This window comes from Jaculus jaculus, chromosome X (genome assembly GCF_020740685.1).
Source record: "Jaculus jaculus isolate mJacJac1 chromosome X, mJacJac1.mat.Y.cur, whole genome shotgun sequence".
Classification (NCBI taxonomy): domain Eukaryota; kingdom Metazoa; phylum Chordata; class Mammalia; order Rodentia; family Dipodidae; genus Jaculus; species Jaculus jaculus.
Genome location: NC_059125.1, coordinates 74386146 through 74412792, shown reverse-complemented (window position 1 = coordinate 74412792; position 26647 = coordinate 74386146). Strand labels below are relative to the sequence as shown.

Below are 26647 nucleotides of genomic sequence, written 5' to 3'. Positions count from 1 at the left end.
CTTCTTTAAACCAGTCTGGTCTGGAAATATTCAGGTCAGTTCCTCTAGGGCAGGGCCTCTGTATATGTCCCTCCCTACCTTGATTAGTTCCCCAAGAAAACTAATCATTACCTTACTGTTCCATAATAGGAACTTACATTTGTGTAGTTACTTTCTTAGGCCACATTATTTCAAAAATACCTCACTTATAGCCTTTCTCATCTATAATTTTGAGGAGGAAATCAAGATATTTTCTCTTCCTTTGATTGCTTTCTTGGCTGGTGCTATCATTGTGTTTAGCAACAGTTCTGAAGATTTGGTGAGCACATGGAATTTTGAGGTAAGCTTTTCAGTACTTTGTCAAAATATGACATATATAATGCTTATTCACTTATGTTATTTGTAAGGATTATCTACTGTTTTGCTGATAGTTTTTTGTTCAGTGTGTGTGTGTGTGTGTGTGTGTGTGTGTGTGTGTGTGTGTGTATTTTCTATTCACTTGTCTTTATGTGGGGAAAGAGTTGGACAGGAAAGAGTTTTGAAAAATCAATCTGGCTTTTACTGATAATAGTGATGTTTCTTGAATTGTTCTGAAGGTATTCAGTGTAAGTTGTTTTGCTCCTATATTTAAATTAGCTTCTGCTATATCTGTGTATGAAAGAGAGTGAGAGGGAGATAGAGAGAAGAGGGGGAGAGGGGGAGAGAAGAGTGAAAGACAGTGCTACTTAATAACTTGCTTTATTTCACAGAGCATTTGAGATGTTTTCTAGGAAATATAGTCCAACAACAAACTCTAAATAGTTGCTGGCATGGAAATTAGGAAATGCATGGAAAGGGTAGGGAATACATGTAGGTAGTAAAATAGAACACAGGTAAGCAAATTTTTGTGGTCTATACATTTAAATACAGCTCACTTGTAAACTTGGCCTTCAGTTTCCTTGGGCATATTATTTTCAGCTCTGGCTGTGTATTAGATTAACTTGGGAATTAAAAAAAAAAATCAGTGCCAGTGTTGCTCTCATATCTATCCACATTTAACTGCTCTGAATGCATCCTTAGTATCATTCCCAGATCTTTATGACATACAGCATTGTAAAGAAACTGTAACTCTGTGTCAGAGTAAAAAGATAGTCATGTAGTTCTCATTAACCAACAAGAAAAAAAAAAGCATCACTGCCTAAGATAGCAATTAGAAAAATAAATGTTCTTTGAATTAGGTGTGTTTCTGTATTTTATTCTGTTGTTTTTAAGATGTGATTAAGACCAAAGAAAATGGCAAAGCCTTTTTGTATTTTCTTCCTGCTTAGTTTTAACTATTTTGCTTTTCCTATGAATAAAAACAATATTTTATGTTTTAGCTGATTTGAGGTAGTGGAGGCAAGTAACTAGGTTGTGTTAGTTTTCTATTGCTACAACAAAACATCTGAGAAAATAAAAAGGTTGAAAGAGATACTTTGGCTCACAGTTTCTAGGGATTTAGTTCATAATCACATGGTCCCATTATTGTGGGCCTGTGACAAGTAAAGGTGGTGTGGAGTGAATGGTAGATGAAAACTGCTTACTTTATGGCTGTCAAGGAACAAAACAAGAGAAAGAGGTGAAGGGGAAGAGGAAAAGAGTGGACACAGACAAGGCTTACCTTCAAGTGCACACCCCAGTGACCTACTTCCTCCAATTAGGTCCTACCTCCTAAATCTTACACCACCTTTGATTACCACCAACACCGGGTAAACAAAACTTTTCACATAGCCTTTGAGGGATATTTCAGATCCAAACTATATTATCATTATTGGCTAAGTTAGGGAATAGTGACTCCTTTTTGAATAGCAAATATCCCATTTACAGTCAGGTTCTGCTGTGCTGTGAAAAAATACCTCACAGAAACAACTTAATGGAGAACTGATTTGTTGTGACACATTTAGAGGGTATCCATTGTAGCCAGGAAAGCCTGTCAGAACAGCTAAGTTCATGGTTGTGAGAGTGTGACAAGGCCATACATCATGATCAGGAGGGCTTTGTGGAACTAAATGACTTACCTCGTGGCTGCCAAGAAGCAAAGAATGAGAGTGGGAGTAGGCAGGAGTAGAAGACAAGGGGGAGCCATAGAGACAAAGCTTATCTTGAAGTGAACTCCCCTCGCCACTTCATTTTGTTTATATAATTATGGAACTATGGATTAGTAAGTAAAGTGTGCCATACAGGAGCTAGGAGCAGGGATAACCTTCAGAGGTCCACCTCCTATAGACTCTTACTAGCTAGGCTCTGTCTTCTCAAGATTCTACAGCCTCTCAAAATAGCACTACCAAACATGAACTCAGCATTAAAAACAGGGAGTCACTGAGGTACATTTCAGATACAAACCATAACAGTGCAATGGGTGACTATATTATACTAATGTTTACCATGTAACTCATAACTAAAATACTGTGTTGCTGGTGGCAGGATAGGTACATGGATGTAGCAAAATAGAGAACTGAGAAATTGACCCATATAGATATGTTCAACTAGTTTTTGAAAAAAAAATTGGAACAAAGTAAGGTTAAGATCTGTATTTTAAAATCTACATATATTTTTAGATATTCATAAAATGTAGTTTTATGAGAGCAATTTTGGATATGTGATGAAGAAATTATACCAATTGAGAATAGCCAAGACTCAAGAACTAAGTTATGGGTTTAAATTAATGAAAATCCTTTGCATTCAAGACTGTTCAGGCAGGGTAGCTGCAGTGATAAATGAATACTGCCAGAAACAACTCCACTCCAGACCTACATGAACACATACAAAAAACCAAATATCGATTATGTAGGTATGTATTGGAATATCTGATTGCAATAGAAATTCAAATTTAATTTTATGCTGTATTTTACAAAAGGAGAACATTTCTTGACCTTTTGGCACATTCATCAAACATTTATGTTGGTCATATGTAGGGCAATTGTGTAAATAAAATATAGAACCTTTTAAAGGAAGTAAATATGGATTTTCAGGAAAGACAAGATCATTTAGCAGTGTCAGATCTGTAAGTAGTATTGATTTGATTTCATTTGCTTCTTGTCTATGATATTTCATGGATCACTTTTTTGTTTCCCCCACTGTTGAACAGTATTTTGTTATGTAGCTTTAACATAATTGGTTTACACATTAATTATTTAAAGGACTTTAGGATTATTACCAGTTTGTGGCAATTATAAATAAAGCCATTATACAAATTGTGTGCTGATCTTGGTTTGAGCAAAACTTTTGATTTGATTTAGGTTGGGTGAATACTTATGAGGTAGTTTGGTCTTTGGAACTTCCAGGAAGGATGAATTTATACCAATACTTAGTATTGTCAGATCAAATTAACAAAATTTTTAGCCATTCTAGTAGGTGTATAATGATAATCAAATTGTGATTTGAACTTGCATTTTCCTAATTACAAATATTGCTAAGCATTTTTAATACACTTATTTGCTATTCATATATTTACTCTGGTGAATTGTCTTAAAAAGGCTAATTTTACATTTGCTTTAGTTTTGCTTGTGTGCATGTATGTATAGTGTGTGAGGGTGTGTGTGTGTGTGTGCGTGTGTGTGCTTTGTGTATGCTTTGTGTATGTATATATGCCCTCACAGGGCCCCATGCTCTCACCTGTGGTGGGGGACACTGCCATGGTAGCCAGACCAGAACTTTGAGTGTATCATTTTTCCACTTGTTCCCATTTTTTTGAGCCAGTCTCTTACTGATAATAGAGCTTCCTCCTCCAGGCTGGTTCCTGCCCCCCTTTACAGTATTCGTATACAGGTATGCATGGCTATGCACAGTTATTTATGAAGTATCTGAAGATTTGAGCTCCAATGGGGGGTTTCCAGGCTACCTCAGGCCCTTATGCTTAGCAAGAAGCTTAGAAACTTACTCAATTTTTGAGCTAAATTTTTGCTATATTTAGATTGATTTATTTGTGTGTGTGTGTGTGTGTGTGTGTGTGTGTGTGTGTGTGTGTGTGTGTGTAGATATTCTCACCTGTATGCCTGTGTGTGGAGGTCAGAGAAAGATCAGGTACCCTCCTCTATTGCTCTTCTATGTTATATCCTTGAGACAGGGCCTATTTCTCAGCCTAAAGTTGTCTTTTTCCAGTTGTACTGGCTCCTAAACACTGGGGTTACAGGTATGTGGCCATGCCCAACTTTTTTTTTTTTTTTTTGAGGTAGGGTCTCACTCTGGCTCAGGCTGACCTGGAATTCACTATGTAGTCTCAGGATGGCCTTGAACTCTTGGCGATCCTCCTACCTCTGCCTCCCGAGTGCTGGGATTAAAGGCATGCGCCACCACGCCCGGCTATGCCCAACTTTTAATATGGTTCTGGGGATAAAATGTAGGTCCTGATGTGTAGCAAGTACTCATAATCACTGAACCATGTTCCCAGACTCTATTAATCATTTTTAAGAGTTCTGGATATAGTTCCTTTATCAGATATTGACTTATGTTTTTCCTTCTGTGACCTTTATTTCCATTCTCTTTATAAAATAGAGATTAGTTTATTAAAATTTTTTTTGTTTGTTTTTATTTATTTGAGAACAACAGAGAGAGAGAGAAAGAGGCAGATAGAGAGAGAGAGAGAGAGAGAGAGAGAGAGAGAGAGAGAGAGAGAATGGGCGTGCCAGGGCCTCTAGCCACTGCAAACAAACTCCAGATGCGTGTGCCCCCTTGTGCATCTGGCTAATGTGGGACCTGGGGAATCGAGCCTCAGTCCGGGATCCTTAGGCTTCACAGGCAAGCGCCTAACTGCTAAGCCATCTCTCCAGCCCGAGATTAGTTTTAATAAAGTAAATTTTATCAACTGGTTCTTTTATGATTTTTACTTGCTAAGAAAAAAAATGCCCAAATCCAAGGGTATGTTTGTATTTTTGCTTCTTGCCTTAAAATATTTTTAGTTTCATGACTTATTTGGGCCTTTGATGCATTTTACCTAATTTATATATGGTAAGAAATAGGGATTAGGGTCAACTATTTTCATATGGATATCTAGTTTTCAAAGGCCATTTGTTGAAAAGACTATCTGTTTTCCATTGAAGACTTTGCCCTGTTTAGAAATCATTTGGTCACTTATGTATGGTTTCTTATTGAAAAAATAAAAAGTTAGCTATCCATTTCAGCATCTTTTGAAGCTAAGAAGAGCATAGTGATTTTAGCAGGTGCTATGGGCTGGGACACCTGAATAAGAATTCTGCTCCCTAGATTTATTTACTTTATGACCTTGGGAAAGTTACTTAACTTCTTTGCAGCTTACATAGAGTATTAACAGTAAATCTAATCAATGTAAAAATTACAAAAAATACATTTTCTAATTGTAAGTATTCAGTAAAAATTGTTTTAGCAGTTTTATATCTTCAATCCAAGTTTTTGAACACATTTCCAATTTAAATAATAACCTGTGCATGCTTTTTAAAACATGATGATTTTTAAGCATCATATATTGAATTTTGAACATTTTATTCCTAGAATACCTGAATACCTATAGTAAGGCTTTCCCTCATCAATTCTTTCTTTAAGAGCATGGTGCTTCGTTCATTGAGCTGCTATTTTCCATGTTAACTCAGCTTCTACTTCCTATAGTTTATTCTTTCATTATTTCCTCCAGCTAATATTTTGATAGAAATACGTACTAACAGAAAAAAATTATCAGGTAAGATTTAACCAAAGTTTTGTAGTATCTCCTTAATTCTCATCTTTTTCCTAAAGAAACTTAGTTTATTTTAATTTTTTTCTATTGTCCCTTTCTTCTTAAAGTTTTGTTGAAGTGACCAAAGAATATACTGTAGGACATTTAGGAAGTGTGACTGAGTGGAAAAGTTTGTTTTATATTGTAACTACTTTGCTGTGCTTTTAGATACTCTTTTTATATGCAAATGTGATAGTGATGTATTTATAATTATTTTGACAAGTAAAGAAACAGCTGCAATGCATATTTGGCATAAGTGATCAAGTTTTTAACAAAATAAAAATGTAGCTGTTCTAGGTAAGATACTTTTACAATGATAAGTAACTCAGTAGACAATTTAAATTTATTTCACATTTTTATAGTATTATAATTAAATTATATAGACTAACTATCTTTTATAGTTTATTAAGGTTAGAAGAATTACTACACAGAAAATTATGTATGTTGACAGATGGCTTGTATATATGTGCATTAATTTATACCACACAGAATACATGTATTCTTTGCAAGAAAACTTTCCAAACATGAATGTTATAGCCCATATGAGTCTGGCAAGATGACAGATACCTTGCTTGGCTTTGGGAATGCATTAGTCTTGTGCAAAACCATTCAGTTTATTAGTTTTGATTTCATCAGAGCAGAATGAACAAATTTTACTGCATAACAACCACTGTCACTAAATCAGTTTAAATGTCCTAAGATTGACAAATACCTTCCATTTTGGACTGTATAGAGCTGGTCAGTATAACAGTAGGAACTTAGTATAATTATTTGTGCTTTTGTAAACATAATGATATATGGATTGATTCTAAACATTTTATATCCTTCATCATACTCTGTCCTGTGTTTTGTGGTTCAGGTGTTCCCTGGTGAAGGTTCAGCCATTTGGTCTGCCTTTTAGGAAGTATAATTTTATGGTACCATTGCCATTTGGGTCTAGATTTGTGTTTCCCACCCCTTCGATGCCCTCCCCTCCCTCCCCATCCATCCTAGTGTCTAGTCCACGAGATGCTTGCTGGGTGTGTAAGGTATCTTGGGTAGATTCAGGTTAGGTGCTGTAGATGAGTGAGACTATGTGGCAGTTTTTTTTTTTTTTTTCTGTTATTGGGTAAGTTCACTGAGAATGATCTGTTCCAGGTTCAACCATTTTTCCTCACATTTCATTGTGTCATTTTTTCTTACTGCGGTATAGAATTCCATTGTGTAGATATACCACATCTTAGTTATCCATTCTTCTAGTGATGGACATCTGGGTTGATTCCAGCTTCTAGCTATTACGAATTCAGCTGCTACAAACATGGCTGAGCAAATCTTTCTGGCCTGTGGTTTGAAGGTTTTAGGGTAGATACCCAGTAAGGGAATAACTGGGTCTGTTGGTAACTCTATAGTCAGCTTTTTCAGGAGTCTCCATATTGCTTTCCAAACTGGTTGTACCACCCTACATTCCTACCAACAGTGGATGAGTGTTCCTACTTCTCCACATCCTTGCCAGCATTTATTTTTATTTGATTTTTTGATGCTTGCTATCCTTATTGTGGTAAGGTGGAATGTCATAGTTGTTTTAATTTGCATTTCTCTTATAATTAGGGATGATGAACATTTTCTTAAGTATGTGTTTGCTATTTGTATTTCTTCCTCTGTGAACTTCCTGTTCAGCTCTTTGCCCCATTTTGTGAGTGGGGTGTTTGACTTCTGACTGTTTAGATTTTTGAGTTCTTTGTAGATTTTAGACATTAGCCCTCTATCAGTTGGATAACCCACAAATATTTTCTCCCATTCTGTGGGTAATCTATTGGCTTTGCTTATTGTATGCTTGTGTGTAAAGAAACTCTTCAGCTTCATGTGATCCCATTGGTAGAGTGACTGTTTAAGATCGTGAACTACTGGGGTTTTGTTCAGGAAGTCTTTTTCCATTCCTATATCATGGAAAGTACTTCGTAGATTTTATTCTAGTCGTATTCGAGTTTCTGGTCTTATATTGAGGTCTTTGATCCATTTGGACTTGAGTGTAGTGCATGGCGAAATGTGTGGATTAAGTTTCAGTTTCCTGCATATGGTTATCCAGTTTGTCCAGCACCATTTGTTGAAGATGCTGTCTTTTTTTCAGCCTATGTTATTTGGGCCTTTGTCGAATATCAAGTATCTATAGTTGCTTGACCCAAAGTCTGTGTCCTCAAGTCTATTCCATTGGTCTATACTCCTGTTTTTATGCCACTCATCCAGTAAAGGCTTATTAGATGTTTGTTATGTATAAGGTGTGTTAGTTACTGATAACACTCACTTGAATATTGTTCCAAGTTTCTGCCTTGCTAATTGAAGAGCAGTGAATTGTGTGTGTATCTGTTCTACAAACAAGAAAATATTAAAATAGATAGTGTATCATGTTACAAATACTAATAAATTCAGGCCTTTTGAAAGCTTTTATAAAAAACTGTTTTTGAGTTATTAATGTTTTAATTTCTTTGACATTACTCATTGTTGCAGTCAGGTTCAAAATTGCTGGTAGAAATCACCCAACCAAGAGCAGCTTGTGGGAAAAAGAGGTTTATTTTGGCTTACTGGCTGGAGGGGAAGTTCCCCGATGGCAAGGGAAAATGATGTCATGAGCATAGGTTGGACATCACCCCCTGGCCAACATAAGGTGGACAGTAGCAACAGGGGAGTGTGCCAAACACTGGCATAGGGAAACTGGCTATAACACCCATTAGCTTGCCCCAACAATACACTCCCTCCAGGAGGCGTTAATTCCCAAATCTCTATCAGCTGGGATCCTAGCTTTCAGAATACCTAAGTTTATGGGGGACACCTGAATCAAACCACCACACTCATTGAGTGATAAATCTTTCCTATTCTTTTGCTTTTCAAAATTAGCTGATTTTATCATACTTAAATAACTTAAGACAGTAGAGACTTATAACGGAATGTACCTTTAGTGTGTATCTCACTTCTATTATGTCTGCAAAAAAACCTTTTGTATTGATAATTTTCATACATGTACATAAAGTATATTTATCATAAAACCTGTTTCAAAACTTTCATCCTCCTCCCCACTGAAAACCCTCTTCTTTCCAACTAGTCCTTCTTCTGTTTTGATGTATTCTTCTTGTCTTTCTCCTTCATCCATGATGACATGTTGATGAGCCCAAAGTTATGCAGGTAACTTACAGCCCCTGTGAAGTCATGGGGGTAGGAGGCACTCATGTCCAGAAAACAGCATCCCAAAATACTCCTCTTCATCCTTTGGCTCTTACAGTCTTTCTACCACTTCTTCCACAGTGTTCTCTGTAAATCAAAAATAAAATAATAAGTCCTATACTTTAAGCATGTGGTGTCTTCAACAATAAGGTCTTATCTTTCGGTGCAAGTGGCAACAAAGAACACTGGTAATACTTGTATTGTTTTGAGGGTTTCTGGGGTCTCCCTGACCAAAAGCTCACATGGAGACATCTACCTCCTATGGCTTCTTGACACAGTATTACCTACCTCTGCAGGTTACTTCTTCTCAAACTCTTTTTTCTGTTAATTGTCGTTTTAATTAGCTTACAATGTATGTTTCCTTATGACTCATTCACAATGACGTTAGTTTTGATTAACCTTCTTCCATCTACTCTTCCTCTCCACACTCCTCCTGGAGTTTCTTCTCGGGTAACTAACTATCATGGAGGTCCTCTTCTTTGGGATTGATATTTCTTTGGAAAGACAAATTGGCTTAGTATTTCATGACACTCATTTTGTGTTTTAATTTGTCCATTTGAAGATAGTGCCTGTGTGAGGTTTTTCTATCACATTTGTGTTGAATTCTTAGACTGGTGCTGCCTTGTCCTTGCTCTGCTTTGTGGTGCTTGGAGTTCAGTCTTTGAGGTACTTGATACTGTTTCATGGTGGATAGGTGATGTGGTCTTGAAACAGTTGCTACTATGCTTGAACTTACACATGGTTCCCAGACCAAATAGGTGATCATTTTTGCCCCTGTGGTGAAGAGAGGATTGCTGAAGGAAATTAACATACTGGAACACAGTTTGAGTCCTAGATAACACCAGCAATGGATCATATTTACCTGTGGGGTAAAGGAAAGAATATTCCTGAGTGGATTCTGGAACTTGAACTCTGTTCCCAATCATAGTGATAGGTCATTCTCTGCCTATGGGGTGATGGGAACAGAATTCAAAAAGGGAATACACTGAAACTTACATGTTAGTCCCACTCACAATAGTCTAGTATGTGCCCATGCCGTGGTGAAGAGAGAGGATTCCTAAACAGAATCTGGGTGCTCGAACTTGTATACCAGTTCCAATCAGGTCCCAGTCACATGTCACAGTCACATGACTCAGTTTGTGTCATATTCTTGCCTCACGTACTTTCATTTACTCTAACATTATATGAAGAATTCAGAGAATTATTATATTCAGAAATAACTACCTCCAATTATTTTTGCCATGTATGACTTATTTTTACTAATAAAATACTTTAAAAATATCATTTTATTAAATTGATTTTGTAGCTTATGTTGCTTTTTTTTTCCCCCTGGGGCATAAGTACCTCACAGAAATCACTTAAGAAGAGAAAAGGAAAACAATATTTTTCTTAAGGTTTCAGAGGGTCAGACCATCATGCTGGGAGACCATGACAGAGCACAGCAGTTCAAATTATGTTGGGCAAGGAGGCAGAGAAAGTTAAATGTCAGCAATTTGCTGGCTTTCTCTTTTTTTTCCTTTTCAATTTGACCTAGGCACCAGCAGTGGCACTGTGTTGCACACATTCAGGGTGAGTCTTTCTCCTCGGGCATTCTTTTCTGGAAACATCTCATAGATTCACCCAAGAATTGTGCCTGGCCATCATCTCTGCAATTCTAAACCAGTCAGGTTAACAATGGAGATTAAATATTACATATTTCTCATGCTCATTAGACTTCATAAGTTAGATGCTGAATAATGTGATTTATAGAGAGTAGCTTTATATCTCAGCAAGCTACCCAGAACTACTGCTTATTTTAGTTTAGTGATACTTGATTAAATATATACTTTATTAAAATTAAAAAAATAAAAATAGGGATAGAGAGGTGGTTTAGCAGTTAAGGCACTTGCCTGCAAAGCCGAAGGACCCAGGCTCAATCCCCCAGTACCCACCTAAGCCAGATGAACAAGGTGGCACATTCATGTGGAGTTTGTTTGTTGTGGCTAGAGGTCTTGGCATGCCCATTATCTATCATCTTGTCTGTCTGTCTGTCTGTCTGTCTATCTATCTATCTATCTACCTACCATCTATCATCTTTCTGCCTCTTTCACCATTCTCTCTCAAATAAATGAATAAAAATATTTTAAAAATAACAATATACAACTAATTGTTGAAATATATGCTGAAATTATGATATATAATATGAATGGTATACTAGTAATAGCAGTGAAAATTTAAAATTGTATTCATTCCAATTATTTTCATATTGAAATTATTTAAACCTGGAAAGCATATGAATAATAGTATTTATATAATGCTTTTAAGGTAAAACTTCATTATTTTTTAGAGTATAATTTCATCATGTTGCTAGGCTGGTGTCAATATTATAGCCTCAAGTGATCCTACTACATATCTGAGACTAAGTTGTCAGACAAAATGCCAGGTACTTTGGCCTTTTAAATTTTTTTGTTAATTCTTAATTTTTTTTGTTGTGCTAGGTATTGAATCCAGGGTCTTGTCCATATGCAGGAGTAGCCCATGATAGTTATCTGTAAGCAATACTTGGGAAAGATGGGCCTGTTTAGATAACAGAACTAACATCAGTCTTTTAGAATAACTGTTTCAAGAAGAGTGTTAAGACTATAATGGTCATTTTTCTTCCTATAAGTAACAGCTTTCTGAAGATAGTGATGTTAGTACTCAGGCAGTGTTTTGGAAATTTATGCAAATTAGACATATATTGCAATGTGACAAATATGATCTCTTCAAGTTGAGAGACACTTAAGTCATATAATTTCAACTTTTATATTTTTAGATTTTTATACTATTTGAAAAATATGAATAACTTTTTTGGATTGAATCATTTTTTATTTATGATGACATAATGAAAATGTTGAAAATGATTTGATTAAATTTTATGAGTACCAAAAATTGGAAAACTATTCTGACTTATGAGCCTTATTAGCATTCACAGCTTTTAATATCTAATATACTCTTCTTCCAACTTTCAAGGAAGTGGATTTACATGTATCTGTAAATAAAGTTCTGGTTATCTTGCTAGCTTTCAAAATGCATTGAATGTTAATTCAATAATTCATTTGTGTAAACATTTTATTTTATTTATGAATGAGAGAAGGGGCATGCCAGGGCCTCTAGCTACTACAAATGAACTTCAGATACATGAGCCACTTTGTGCATCTCCCTTTATGTAGATACTGGGGAATTGAACCTGGGTCCTTTGGCTTTGCAGGTAAACACCTTAACTACTAAACCATCTCTCCAGCCCTTTTGTGACTACATTTATTTTTTATTGTTGTTGAGACAGAGCCTTGCTATGTACCCCAGGCTGCTCTGGAATTTGGTAGGAATATAATAAATATGTACCCCACATTCAATTCTTGCTGGACATATTTTGGGAAATGCTTAGACATGTAGATAAGAGATACTGGATTAAAAGTAAGTTAAAAGTTTAAGTTAAGATGGGTAGAAGCCTGTACTCCCAACGCTTTGGATGGAGAGGCAAGTCCATCATGAGTTCAAGTCTAACTTTGGCCACATAGAGAGTTCCAGGTTGGTTTAAGTTATATAATGATACACTGTGTCCAAAAATTAAAAAAATATATATATCTCGGTGTGGCAGCCATACATATATAATACCAGCACTTTAGTGGCTGAGGTAGGATAATAGCTGTGAGATTGACCAGCTTGGGCTACATAAGTACCTAGACAGCTAGACCTATATAGCAAGGAGCTTTCTAACCCATACCCCTAAAAATAAGGATATACAGGTTGAGTTTTATGAAATTATAAATGTATTCTGGGTAAAGCATCATACAATATGTACTGAAAAAATTATAATCACAAAGTAGATGACTTTTAGTCTCCTATTTTATTATTAGGCCAACCTCCTATTGTGCATTTTTAAGCTTATGCTTATATTGTTAAGATGAGTAAATTCCAAAGGGTCAGATAATCCATTCTTTAGTGTTTGTGGGCAACATATCATATTATTAAACTTTTGAAAAAACAAGCCTTTGAAAATACAGACTCAAACAAGTAATTCTTAGCTTGTAGGCCATACAAACATGGGCTAAATTGGACCCATTAGCCATAGTTTAGATGAGGGGCTTTAGAATGTGGTTCCTGAGGTTTGCACTAATCTTGCTATTAACATTTAGGGTTAAGATCCTTTTCCTCAAAAAATACAACTGATTTAAATAAATCCTATATAAGAAATTATACATAATATTTATGATGCTCTTTAAAAAAAATCTTATGGCTAACCCTGGTTGTATATTTATTTGAATGATCTGAGTTCCTGATGGCTACTGAAATAGAAAATTTGGAGTCAGAAATCATAAGCAAAATGACTTACTACAGATGTTATTAAATTAGTTCCCAGTGTTGCTTTTAAATATTTTATGTGTACAAAATGAGGAACACCAACAGTAGCTTAAAAATAATTTACTTTTGTAAAGTGCTAACTTGTAAAATTTATCCCTTTAAAGTGTTTTATTGGAGAACTTTAAGTCTTAGGTACTTTTGTCTAGTAATATTGATTGAATTAAATATCTGGGTTTGCATAACAAATTGCAACAGACTTAGCAAATTAAATAAATATACATTTATTAACTCATAGTTTCTTTGGGCCAGGTATCTGGGCATGACTCAACTAGATCCTCTGTTTAGTCACCGAGCCTGTAATTGAGGTTTAGGCTCTTCTGCATTCTTATCTGGAATCTTGACTGGAGCAGAATCTACTTCTAAAGGCCCTCAAATTCTTTGCACAATTCTTTTCCTTGTAGTGGTAAGACTGAAGGCCAAGATTTTTTCTTAGTGGTGGCTGGTAGCTTCTCTTAGATCCTAATGGCTACTTAAATCTTCCATACGATGGCCACAGTCTCTTGTTATCTGGGTTTCCTCAACATGACCATGTCCTTCATTGAAGATAAGGAAAGTTTTCAGAGTCTTTATGACATGATATAATAAGTGAAATCCCATCATCTTTGCCATATTCTTTTTCTTTGGAATCCAGCCACAGGTTGTGTTCACACTGAAGACCACGGAGATAATACAAGAGCATGACCATGAAGAGGTGAGAATCATGAGGGCATTGAAGTCTGTCTGCCACATTGATCAACTGTGAATGCCTCTTTTTGTTATGGGCTTAGTTCAGTATACAGACATAGACTATTCTAGGTGTAATGGACCCACCTTTAAGTTTAAGTATATTTTTATAGTTGTTTAAGTAAAGAAATCAAAGAACCTTGTTTACAAAAGCTATCAATAGCTAATATTTGAATTTGAAACATTTTTAGACCAAGAACTTTAGAATGTCAACTTCATAAACTTATTTTTAACATTGTTTACTGTATAAATGCAGAGGTTTTGTTTATTAGTTGCATTTTGGGGATCCTTGAGAGTACTAGTAAGTTTATAATATCATCATATTTGTTGTGAAAGGTGGTGTGTTACATATGCTTTATTAATGAAATTATTAGTTTGCATCACCCATATTTCTGCTGTCATGCTACTTAGTTCTTCCTTATCTGGATATCTAAACTTTGCTGTATTTTTTTATTACCATATTATGTTCTCTTACATTACTCAATCTATATAGCACTTACAAATATATCATAGAATCATAACCAGATATATAAAAGTCTTTATTTGGTGTGTGTGTGTGTGTGTGTGTGTGTGCGCGCGCGCACACACACACACACACACACAGAGAGAGAGAGAGAGAGGGGGAGAGAGAGAGAGAGAGAGAATATGAATGAATGAATGGGTATACCAGAACCTCTTGCCTCTATAAACAAATTCCAGATGCATGTACCACTTTTTGCATCTGGCTTTACATGGGTACTGGGGAATTGTATCTGGGTTGGAAGGTATTGCAAGCAATCACCTTTAATTGCTGGGCCATCTCCCCCAACCAACCCCCGGCAGCCCAAAAGCACTTTTCAATACTTGTATATTTGTATTTCACTTTCCTACATTACCTCCATTTCTAAGTATTGAAAAGGGAAATACATTTTTTTCTCAGTTCAATTTCATTTAGTTGGATGTTTTTGTCAATAATATTAAGAAAATGATAGACTTGAAGGGATTAATGTAATTTTTCTGAGATTAAGTGATTTCTATTGGGCCAGAAAATTTGAAAGTGATTCAGTTGTTTTTCTGATCAAATTAACATAATTTATATTCTCCATTAGGCTCCGTGATACAAGTGTGTTCACTTGGATTTTAGGATATATGTATAAACTTAATATCTCTATAATTACTTAAAAGCCTCTGTAATCTGTAAAACTATGCTGAATTTGACACTTTATTTTTCTTTCTTTCTTTCTTTGTTTTTTATTGACAACTTCCAGTTATAGACAATAACCCACGGCAATCCCCTCCCCCACTTTCCCCTTTGAAACTCCACTCTCCATCATATCCCCTCCCCCTCTCAACCCATATCTCTTTTTACTTTGATGGATATTTATTTTATTTTTACTTCTGGTGTTTTGAGATAGGAGTTTCCTGTGCAGCCCAGGATGGCCTTAATCTCACTATCCTCCTGCTTTAGTCTCTTGAGTGTTGGGATCGTCCTGGTTTCCATTTGATACTTAATTGAGGAAAAATATATCTTAGTATCTTTATAAGTTAGAGATTATATTTTTGAAATAAAAATGTATTGTCCCAGAGAATTCTGAAAATATTTTTTACATGAGTGAAACTGATTTAATTTTTAGAAAGCTCCACTGATATTATGCTCCTCCTTTGAAATAGATAGTCTTACCTTGAAAGTCTGGTACATAAAGACGCCAGATAAAATAGGAAGAATGGAGGTTTGTGTTTTTAAAGATTGCTTCTCTTGACTGAGATAATTTTGGGGATAGAATGATCTTTTTGACTCATTCAGATTCATTTTATTTCTAGTTCTTTCACACCAACAGCTTCATATAAATTAGAAGATGGTATGAATAGGAAGTAACCAGTAACTAGGTAACAGAGGAAAGTAGTAGTTTTCTTTTCCTATGTATAATCCTTTTTATGCATAAACCTGTATTTATAGAGAATTTTTGGAGTCACCTCATTATGAAATATTAATTATCAGTATACTTTCTCTTTGGTGACCATTTTTGTTTGTTTTTTCAAGGTGAGGTCTTGCTCTATCCTAGCTGATTTGGCACTTACTCTGTAGAACTGTTTTTTAAATATTTTTATTTTATTTTATTTGACAGAGAGCAAGAAAGAGAGAGAGAGAAAGAATGGGTGTACCAGGGCTCTAGCCACTGCAAACGAACTCTAGATGCATGCACCCCCATGTGTGTCTGGTTAACGTAGGTCCTGGGGAATTGAACCTGGGTCCTTTGGCTTTGCAGACAAATGCCTTAACTGCTAAGCCATCCCTCCAGCCCAGGAGTTATTTTTGAATGATTAGTGAAAATTATTAAATATCTTAGGTTTTTTTTTATTCCACCTTGACTATTTGTTCTGTTGAGGTAGAGGTGTAAGATAATGGTATTATGTATAGAACTGTGGAACCCTGCAAGAAGAATAGATTTAGAAGGTATCATTAGTACATTTATATATATATATATATATATATATATATATAGAGAGAGAGAGAGAGAGAGAGAGAGAGAGAGACAGACAGACAGACACAGACACAGACACAAACAGACAGACAGACATGAGATAAACAAGTAGAAATATCAAGCAGGTAGTTGGATATATAGATTAGAAGCTATGTAAAAAATGCTCAGAAGTACAGTCTCTAAGGTAATGTACCATATTAGTAAATTAGTTGCCTGGGTAAATAATGTAGATTTGAGAACATAAACTTAAGTTTCTGAAGATTCAATAATAAATAGGAGCATCATCAATAATAAATAGGAGCATCATCACCTGTGACATGCTGCAGAGCCATCATGTAACATAAAGGTATTATGGATCCATTAAGGAAACAGATATTGGGGACATTATTTGGAATTCATTAGTTTTTGTAAAGAAAGCTAGTTGAATAAGTAATGCTTACTATTTCCTTTATAATATTTTCTAAAAAGTTCATATAGTTAAATATATTCTTGTCATGTATGGTTCTGAGGTCAGATAAATAAAAGGTGTTATATAATAATCACTACAAGCTAGGTGAATATTCTCATGGCTCTCTAGCATTCACATATGCAATTCCCATGAGCTGCCTCTTTCTAATTCTGCCCTAACCAGTGTTGACTGCTACTAATCTCTTTTCCGTCTTGATTGTTCTAACATGATATATAAACAGAATCACATATTAAGTAGCCTTTATAAAAAAAACTTTATTTTTACTTTATTTATTTGACAGTGAGACTGAGAGAGAGAAAGTGGCATAGAGAGGGAGAGAGAATGGGTGCATCAGAGCCTTCAGCCACTGCAAACCAACTCCAAACACATGTGCCCCCTTGTGCGTCTGGATTATGTGGGTCCTGGAGAGTCAAATTGGGATCCTTTGGCTTTGCAGGCAAACGTCTTATACACTAAGCCATCTCTTCAGCCCTTAAGTAGCCTTTTGAATCTAGCTTTTTTCATTTATAATAATGTAAGTAAGACTCATCTATGTTATTGGATGCATTTACAGATCATTTTTATTACTGACTAGTATTCCCTTTCCTCCATGAACAGCCTCTGGAAGTCACTGTCAAATTATTTCCCTAGAGTTTACCTTTTTGAATGTCATATGACTGGAGCCATCTATTTAGTATTTAGCACTTTGATACCTTTATATTATCAAAGTGCTTCTAAGAGCTGAGGAGAGATTCAGCCCATCACGCCTCACCAGGGCCCCAGCTGAAACTAAGAGTAATTGGGGAAATGAGCAAGAGTGCTCCTGTCTTGGTGCTGATACCAGCACAAGGTTGAAGGAGATAGACACAGAAAACACTGAACTCCTACCAAACCAGATATCCAGAGACACAGAGGCTCCCAAGACCTCATCACTGAAGTAGACCTAAAATGAACCTAACATGGCTCAGGGAAATTCGTGGAAGATGGGACGGAAAGAATCTTAGAACCACAAGTTGGGTCATTATTGACAGAGACATTGCCTCTTCCCCATAACTGATGGCTACCCCACAATGCATGACCGACAATCCCCAATGAGAAGGGTCTTTTCAGAGGGGGGAAGACAGGGAGGAAGCTAAGGATGGTACCAACATGGCTGTTTACACAGTGAATATGTACATAACTAATACAGAAAGAAAAAGAGTAATCTGGGGCTGGAGAGATGGCTTAGCGGTTAAGCGCTTGCCTGTGAAGCCTAAGGACCCTGGTTCGAGGCTCGGTTCCCCAGGTCCCACGTTAGCCAGATGCACAAGGGGGTGCACGCGTCTGGAGTTCGTTTGCAGAGGCTGGAAGCCCTGTCGCGCCCATTCTCTCTCTCTCTCCCTCTATCTGTCTTTCTCTCTGTGTCTGTCACTCTCAAATAAATAAATAAATAAAATAAAATTTAAAAAAAGAAAAAGAGTAATCTGTGTTGTCACAAGTATTTATAGCTCTTTCCTGTTTGTTTATGAGAGATAATGGGAAAGAACAAACATGAAAGCCTCTTGGTACTGCAAATGAACTCCAGACTCATGTGCCTCTTTGTGCATCTGATTTTAAGTGGGTACTGGAGAATCAAACCTGGGACAGAAAACTTTGCAAGCAAGTACCTTTAACCACTAAGTTATGTCCTTAGCCTTAGTGAATTTTGATGTGTCACTATATTTGTTAAAATTTTAGGTAGCTTTTGTGGGATAGAGTTCAAGTACTTTTAAATTCTCCTATTTACATTGTGTAATCTCATGTCTTTATTATATTCACAAGTAGGAGTGACCATCAGCAAAGTCAATTTTAGACTATTTTATCACATCAAAAACTTGAATCTGTTACTTCTATTCATTTCAAACCAGTTGTAAGTAGTTACTAATTTAATTTTTGTATTGTTTAAAATAAAAATTAAAAAAAACTTGATCATAAATTTATATATTCCCCTTCTACCATCATCCTTTGTCCCTACCTCCCTTACCCTTTCCTCTGAATCCTCACTTGTACTATTCCTTCTTCTATTTTAATATCTTTTTTTGTTTCTTCTACCAAAATAACTTTTTAAATTTTTATTTTTAATTTAATTTAATTTATTTCAGAGAGACAAAGAAGGAGAGGGTAGAGGGAGAGAGGAAAAAAAGAGAGTGTGTGTGTGAGTGAGAAAGAGATTGGGTACACGAGGTTCCTCTAGCCACTGCAAATGAACCTCAGATTCATGCACCACCTTGTGCATCTGGCTTACTTGGGCACTGGGGAATCAAACCTGGGTCCTGTGGCATCACAGACAAGAGCCTTAACTACTAATCCATATTTCTAGCCCCACAACAACTTCCTTAAAATGAAAATTTTACTTTTCTTTCTTTGTTTTATTTTTTAAATTGAGAACATAATATACATACAGCAATTAACATAGTACTTTGTTCATGTTCCCATTCTGTTGTCATTTGTGTCCCTCTCTGTGCTCACCATTCACTGAGAACCCTCCTGTTTCAAAGTTGTCCTTCCTTTGGTTTGTTGTTTCTTTTGCCCTCCTCTGTGTGTCAAAATGTTGGTGCACTGAGAACCATACTGGTGTTGTGAGGGTATTGGTAGGCACTGAGGAGACAAAAGTGCACCAGTCATTTCATGCATGACAACTTATTCATGGGCCCAATATCATTCTGATCTTCTGCAGGTAGCAACAGCTGCTATAAGGTAATGAATAAAATGATCTCTTTGTGTCTAGAAGACAGCATTCCAAAGCATTCCTCCTTATTATTTGGCTCCTGCATTCTTTTGACCACCTCATCTGTTATAGTCTCTGAGGCATTGTGTGTTTGATAGAGATGTCACGTTAAATGATAAACACCAAACTGTTACTTCTCAGCAATTTGATGACTTTTATGTCTCAGTCAGTTACCACTATTGAAAAAGAGAAACTTCTAATAAAGAGTGAGAATAGTACTAGTATAAACACTAATATAATATATATAATATAAGGGGATAAACATAAGTATTTAGAGGGCAATTTGGTGGGTATAACATATCCACATAGCCAAGCCACAATTGTAGTTCCCCTGTAAGACTTGTGACTTCTGTCATAGGCTTTTGACTAGGTTTTCAGTATAAGATTGAATTCCTTTCTATAGTGTTGTCCTCAAATCTAGTCTGAAAATTTTTGGTTATATCCATAACAGACATGCCATTTTAGCACTATTGTACACATCTTACCTAACTGGCCAATTGTGTACATTGCAGAGTCCACTCATATTGAAGACTTCCAATGACTTTTCTCTCCCAGCCTGCTATGTAACACTTTATAGCACTATAACCACTAGATAACAGGGAGAGTCCTTCTAGCTCAGCTCTAGCCTGATTTTTCAGTGTGTTGCAACCAAACCCTGAAGGGGGTCTCCAGCAATAGGGTATTATTATTGCTTAGTTCTTGTGGGCTACCAAGGGCCTTAGCAATATCCTAGTATCCTGTATTGTTTTTCCTGCCTCAGAAGCTCACTAACAATTCTTGCATTGAATGATCTCTGTAAAGACATTTGGCTTTTGGGAACAGAATTATTTTATCCCACAGGACACTTTTGTCCAAAGTCTCTTCTTTGATTTAACTCATATACTTTAAAAATTAACTAACAAAGTCAATTTTCCTTATGGTTTATTCATAATATCTTTAGTTTTCATTAATCATCCTTCCACCCCTCTCCTTTTCCCCACTCTCTTGACCCCACTTAGACCATTCTGCGCCTCTACCTGTGTATCTACTCTCTCATCCCCTTAATCTCTCCCATCTCCCCTCTTCTTCATGGCCCCTTTCGAGCTTTGTGTCCTGTAGAACTGACTCTTATTTCAACTCACATAAAAATCCTAATATTGAAGCTGGGAACCATAGAGAAGAGAAAACGTGTGAAATTTGACTTTCTGAGCCTGCATTTCTTCATTTAGTATAGTCTTTTCCAGAGGCATCCATTTTACTGCAAATTTCATAATGTCATTTTGCTTGATAGCCTAAACAAACTGTGTTGCATTATATGTACTATATATTCATTATCCATTTATCAGTTTATGGGCATCTAGGCTGATTCCACTTCCTAATTTTTTATGAATAGAATAGCAATACACATTGATGAGCTAGTATCTCTAAAGTAAAGTACTTAGGCTATATACATAGGAGTGGTATAACTGTCATATGGTTAAGTCTATTTTTGCTGTCTGAGAAACCTCCCCACTGCACATTTCCATATTGACTGCACCAGTTTACATTCCCACCAAGAGTGCATAAGGGCTTCTGTTTTCCCATACCCTGCCAACATTTATTGTCATTTGATTTCTTGATAATAGCCATTCTGAAAAAAGTTAGATGGAATTTCACAGTATTAATTTGCATTTCTCTGATGACAAATGTCTATCATTTAAAAATATTTTTGGCCATTTACATTTCTTCTTGTGAGAACTGTAATTCAGTTCTATAATCCATATTTTGAATAGATTTATATGTTTTGAATTTTTTTGTATATCTTAGATACTAATTTTCTGTCATATGTATAAGTGGCAAAAATGCTCTTCCATTCCTTATGCTTCCTTTTTGCTCAGTTAATACTGTCCTTTGCTGTGTAAAAGTGGTGTTTTTTTTGGTATTTCATGAGGTCACATTGATTGATTATTGGATTTATTTCTATGGAACTGTTGTTCTATTCAGAAGGCCCTTGATTATGCCCATATGTTAAAGTTATTTCCTTATATTTTGTTCTAGCTCTTTTTTTATTTTTATAGTCACTAGTAGCTCTATTTTTTCTTCTTCTCTCCTCTCCTTCCCTCCCTTCCATTCTTTTATCCAACCCTTCCCTTCCCCTTTCCTTATTCCTTGTCTCCCTCCATTCTGCCTGTTCATCTTTTTTAACTTTTCAGTGGACTCTTACCAATGAGCATTGGTAAAATTACCTTTTTCTTAGACCAGGATCTTGCTGTTGCTTAATTTGGAAAAAAAAAAAAAAAAAAAAAAAAAAAAGAGGATTAGCAATTGGTAGACTTTTTTCGTAAAATCTCAAATAATGCATATTTTACATGTTGAAGGCATAGTGTCTCAGTCACAACTACTTACCTTTGCTGTTGAGTGTAAAAGCTGTCATTAAGATGATACAGAAATAAATGGATATGGCTCTGTTCCAGTAAACTTTATGCAGAATTAGGCAGCAGACCTGATTTGGTCCAGTATTCATAGTTTGTAGACCATTGATCTAAGTCTTCTATATTTATGTTTTCAAATTAATGTTTGAAGAATATATATAATTATGTAGTAAGTTTTGTGTGTTTTTAAATATTTTGTTTCCATACCCCCTGAAATATCTCTCCCATAGTTTATTCTATTTAGAGTCTTATGAAGATGACATTTAACCATATAAAAGAAGTTCATTAGAATATAAATTCTTTTAATTCTGATTTCTTTTGAATTTATCCATGGTTGATATGCCTATGGAATTTTGTGTATATGTTATGTTCATCTGTCATAGCAGAGCCTTAACAATATGGAATGAAACATAAACCTTATAAAAGTCAAGGATTTTCAAAGACTATTTGGGGATAATATTAATACTATTCCTTTTTTAAATGCCTTCAGTATGTCCCTTCTTTTGTTTTATTGTGTGAGCCTAGTTAGAATGTGAAGGAAAATGTTTAGAGCTATATTTTTCTTATTCTTACTCTTGTTTTAATCTTGCTGAGCTTCAAATACTGAACAATGTTTTTCAGGTAAATGGTCTTAAAATGGTTGATGAACCAATGGAAGAGGGAGAAGCAGATTCTTGCCTTGTAAGTACTCATGTTAATTTATTAAATATCATTTTATCATAGGATAGAATAATTTGAATGAAGTTCCTATCATTTAAAGAAAATTAGGTAAAGTGGTATTAAATGATATATACTTAATTTTGTTTTTTTGAGACAGGGTTTTGCTTTAACCGAGGCTGGCCTGGAATTCACTTTGTGGTCTCAGAGTGGCCTCTCTAATTCACAGTGATCCTCCTACCTCTAATTCCTGAGTGCTGGTATTTTAAAGGCATGTACCACTATGCCTGGCTCAAATGTAATATTTTTTGAGACAGTGTCTCATGTAATTCAGGATGACTTCAAACTTGCTATGTACCTGAGACTGGGACTCCTGGTGTTCCTGCCTCACCCTCCCAAGTGCTGAAATTATAGTTATGTACCACCACTGTGGGTTTGATGCAGTGCTAGAGATCAAACTGTGGCCCAATATAAACACTTTACCTACTGAGCTATACCCTTAGCTTGAATGTAATTATCAATTAATCAAATTTAGTTCAAATGATAGGAGAGTTTTTTCTTGCTAGAAATTTTTATACATTAATATTATCTTTTCTGTGGTGCTGAAGAATAAACCTAGAGCCTTCTATCTATTAAGCTAACACTATACTACTGAGTTATACAATAGCCCTTTTTTTTGAGATTATACTATGTAGTCCAAGCTGGCCTTAAGCTTAGTGCCATCCATCTACCTCAGTTCATCAAATGGTAGAATTAATAAATGTTAGTTACTACACTTGGCCCACTAATTTCTTTTTTCGTGAGCCAGCTCTTTTTTGCATGTATGTGGGATTTTATGTGTGTGCTCATGTGTACGTGTGTGTGTGGTGTATGCATGCAGATATGCATGTATGTGTGTATGGAGTACACAGAAAAATTTCAGATGTCTTCCTTTTTGCTCTTGCACTTGTTACTTTCAGACAGATGCTCAGTGAACCCATTGTTATGTTTTGTGTCTGATTCTCTGGTCTCTGTTCCATTGGGACTGGGATTACAAGTATGCATGACCACCACATACAGCTGTTTATGTGGGTGCTGGAGATGGTCCAAAGCTTACTGGTTGGACAGCAAGCACTCTGGACAACTGAGCCCTCTCCCAGGCCCATAAGCAGCCTTTTAGAAATACTTTACATGCCATCAGATTCACTAATTTCAAGTATAATGAATAGCATTTTTGCTTGCCTATGTATAAGAAATGAGAGTACTTAAATACAAAATCAAATCATCTTAATTATTTTCAACTTCAGAATAAATAGATTTAACTTGGAAATAATTGAACTCTGTAAATATACCTTTAAATAGTTTGAAATCATTTCTAGCTTTCAGAAAGGATTAAATATAAAATATTTCAGGAGTTTCTAGCTATCTGTAAAGACTGCATTACCTATTTTGACATTCTGTTATAGGCCTATACACTAGACTCATAACATTTTGTTTTGTGAAGAGTATATATAAGATTTTAGGGAAAGTCTGACTAATGCAGGCATTTCCACTTATGTTTTAATTTTATACCTGACAAGTCTATAGATAATTGTATAGGATATATGTTTTTGTGTTTAGAAAGTACTTCAAACATATTGTTCTACCATTTTAACTTTTCTTCATTTTATCAGTTTGTCTATTGAGATTTGGAGTGGTTGTGATTTCTAGCTAGTAACTGGGTAAAACTTGCTAGTAACTTAATGAAGATTTGTGATTCTCTGTGCCTCCTGTGACATTAGTTCCAGTGAAATAGAATATAAGAATACCATTCTTACTTAGATGCTGATTAAATCAGCCTTGAATTCTTTTCTCCTTTTATGAAACTTGTCTATCAGTGGATTTATCTCATCTAGAAAACAGCAGAGGGATTTAAATTAAGTTTATCAGAGACTTTTTTGAAATGTCTATGTACCTATGTTTGTAGATAGTCACTATGAAACTACATTTTCAGTTCACATTGTCAAGATGATATCATTTTAACTTTTGCAATTTAACTACTATCAGTAACATTTTAATTTTGAGTATAATGAAATACAATCCTTAATCAAAATCATCTAGAAGTTGATGTATAGATTAAAGTCATAGTGTGTATATCTTTATATAAGATAATGAGTAGAAGGCAAAAGGCAGTGGAAAAGACTTCCTTATCTTATAGCTCTAACAGATCCACCACTCTCCCACACTACAGAAGAGAGAAGCAAATGTGTATATTTGGGGAGATGTATAAATATGCACATATATGCAGTTATATGTGTATAGAAATAACTGTGTCAGATACTTTTCTAATTTCCACAGAAAATTAGAAGTTATCGGCTGGGCAGATTTTTCAGTGGTTAACGGCACTTACTATTGTTTTTGGTTTTTTGAGGGAGGGTTTTGCTTTAGCTCAGGCTGACCTTGAATTCACTGTGTGGTCTTAGGATAGCCTCGCAGTCATTGCAATCCTCCTACCTCTGCCTCCTGAGTGCTGGAATTAAAAGTGTGCACCACCACAGCCAGCAAAAGCACTTACTTGCAAAGCCTGATGTCCCAGGTTTGATTCCCCAGTACCCTTGTAAAGCCAGATGCACAACGTGGCACATCTGGAGCTTGTTTGCAGTGGCTAGAGACCCTGACACATACATTCCCTTTCTCTGTCTTTTTCTGTCTGCTTGCATGCATACACACACACACACACACACACACACAGACACACACATAAATATAAAGAATTAGGAAATACACTTTTTATTGAGGAGACAGCAAAAGTATTCAATGCTAGATGCAGATATGATTTACTACATGCTGTCAATTCCAGTGGCTAGAGGGTATAGTCTCATGTTTTAGAGAATAAGTGACCTAGGATCACTTCCAGGGGTTTGATTTAATTTGGGGTATAGAGTTAAAGTCATGTACTTTGGTGTTTGTTAAGATAAAAATAACTCAAAAATAAATATTAAAATGCTTTTATATAGAGAATTTTGGGGGTTAAGATCATGTATTCCAGTGGGATGATGATGTTCACTTTTTTTCATTTCAAATAGAATAGTAGTGACTACTGTGTGAAACGTTTGCTATTTACATGTTCTTTAAATTTGAACTAGAGTGACTGGGAATATATCTTAGTGGTAGAACATATTTTCTTATACAAGGCCCTGAGTTTGATCCTGAGCACCACAAAAAATGAACTATTGGTATTCTCTGAGTGGCCTTAATGCTGTTTTCTGCTTGATTCATTAAGAAAACTAATTTACTGTACCTTCACGATTGATACTTTAGACTTCCATGGTCACTTGATATTTTTTATTAAGCTAAAACAAGTAAATTAAATAAAATGCTTCTTGGAATCCATATATATTTAACATATAACCATCAAAGCTGGAATATGTAGTAAGTAAAATGTTAATGTCTTTGTTTATCATGAAACCTTTTCTGTGCTTTAAGATAGCCTTAACACTTGTTAAGTATTAAACAACTGGTCACTGATTAAAGATATCTGATGTAACTTTTCACCACCTAGCCCTTTGCTTCTAGCAATATCAATACTAGGATAAGTATGTTCATTTCCTTTAGTAAGTTCGATGGCTAACATGAGTTAGTTGCTTATGTGTGGTCAAAATATATTTGGTAGTTTGTGGCCCACTTATTATTTATTTTAAAGTTTCATGAAATATTTTTATTTCCTAAAATAAAGCTCATATTTTTTTAATATTTTATTTTTATTTATTTGACAGAGAAAGAAGGAGAGAGAGAGAAAGGGAGAGAGAATGGGCATGCCGGGGCCTGCAGCCACTGTGAAGTTGGCTAATGTGGGTCCTAGGGAATTGAACCTGGGTCCTTTGGCTTTGCAGGCAAAGGCCTTAACCGCTAAGCCATCCCTAAAGCTCATATTTTTAATGCAATCAATGTCTTAGGGACTTCAAAGAATATTCACATAACAATTAGATACTTTGTTGATTA

The 26647-nt window shown here is 35.5% G+C and overlaps 1 protein-coding gene across 5 annotated transcripts in view; it reads left to right on the top strand.

Annotated features, from left to right (window-relative positions):
- Rps6ka6 (ribosomal protein S6 kinase A6) overlaps positions 1–26647 on the top strand; it is a 112577-nt gene that overhangs the window by 5142 nt on the left and 80788 nt on the right. For 2 of the 5 annotated variants that reach the window (XM_045140811.1, XM_045140809.1), the window contains exons 3-4: positions 13893–13952; positions 22652–22711. In XM_045140811.1, coding sequence (XP_044996746.1) covers positions 13893–13952; positions 22652–22711 — 120 coding nt within the window. Of the gene's footprint in view, positions 1–279; positions 320–13892; positions 13953–22651; positions 22712–26647 lie in introns of all 5 variants that reach the window. The other 3 variants (XM_004669599.3, XM_045140810.1, XM_045140812.1) reach the window with 2 other exon arrangements.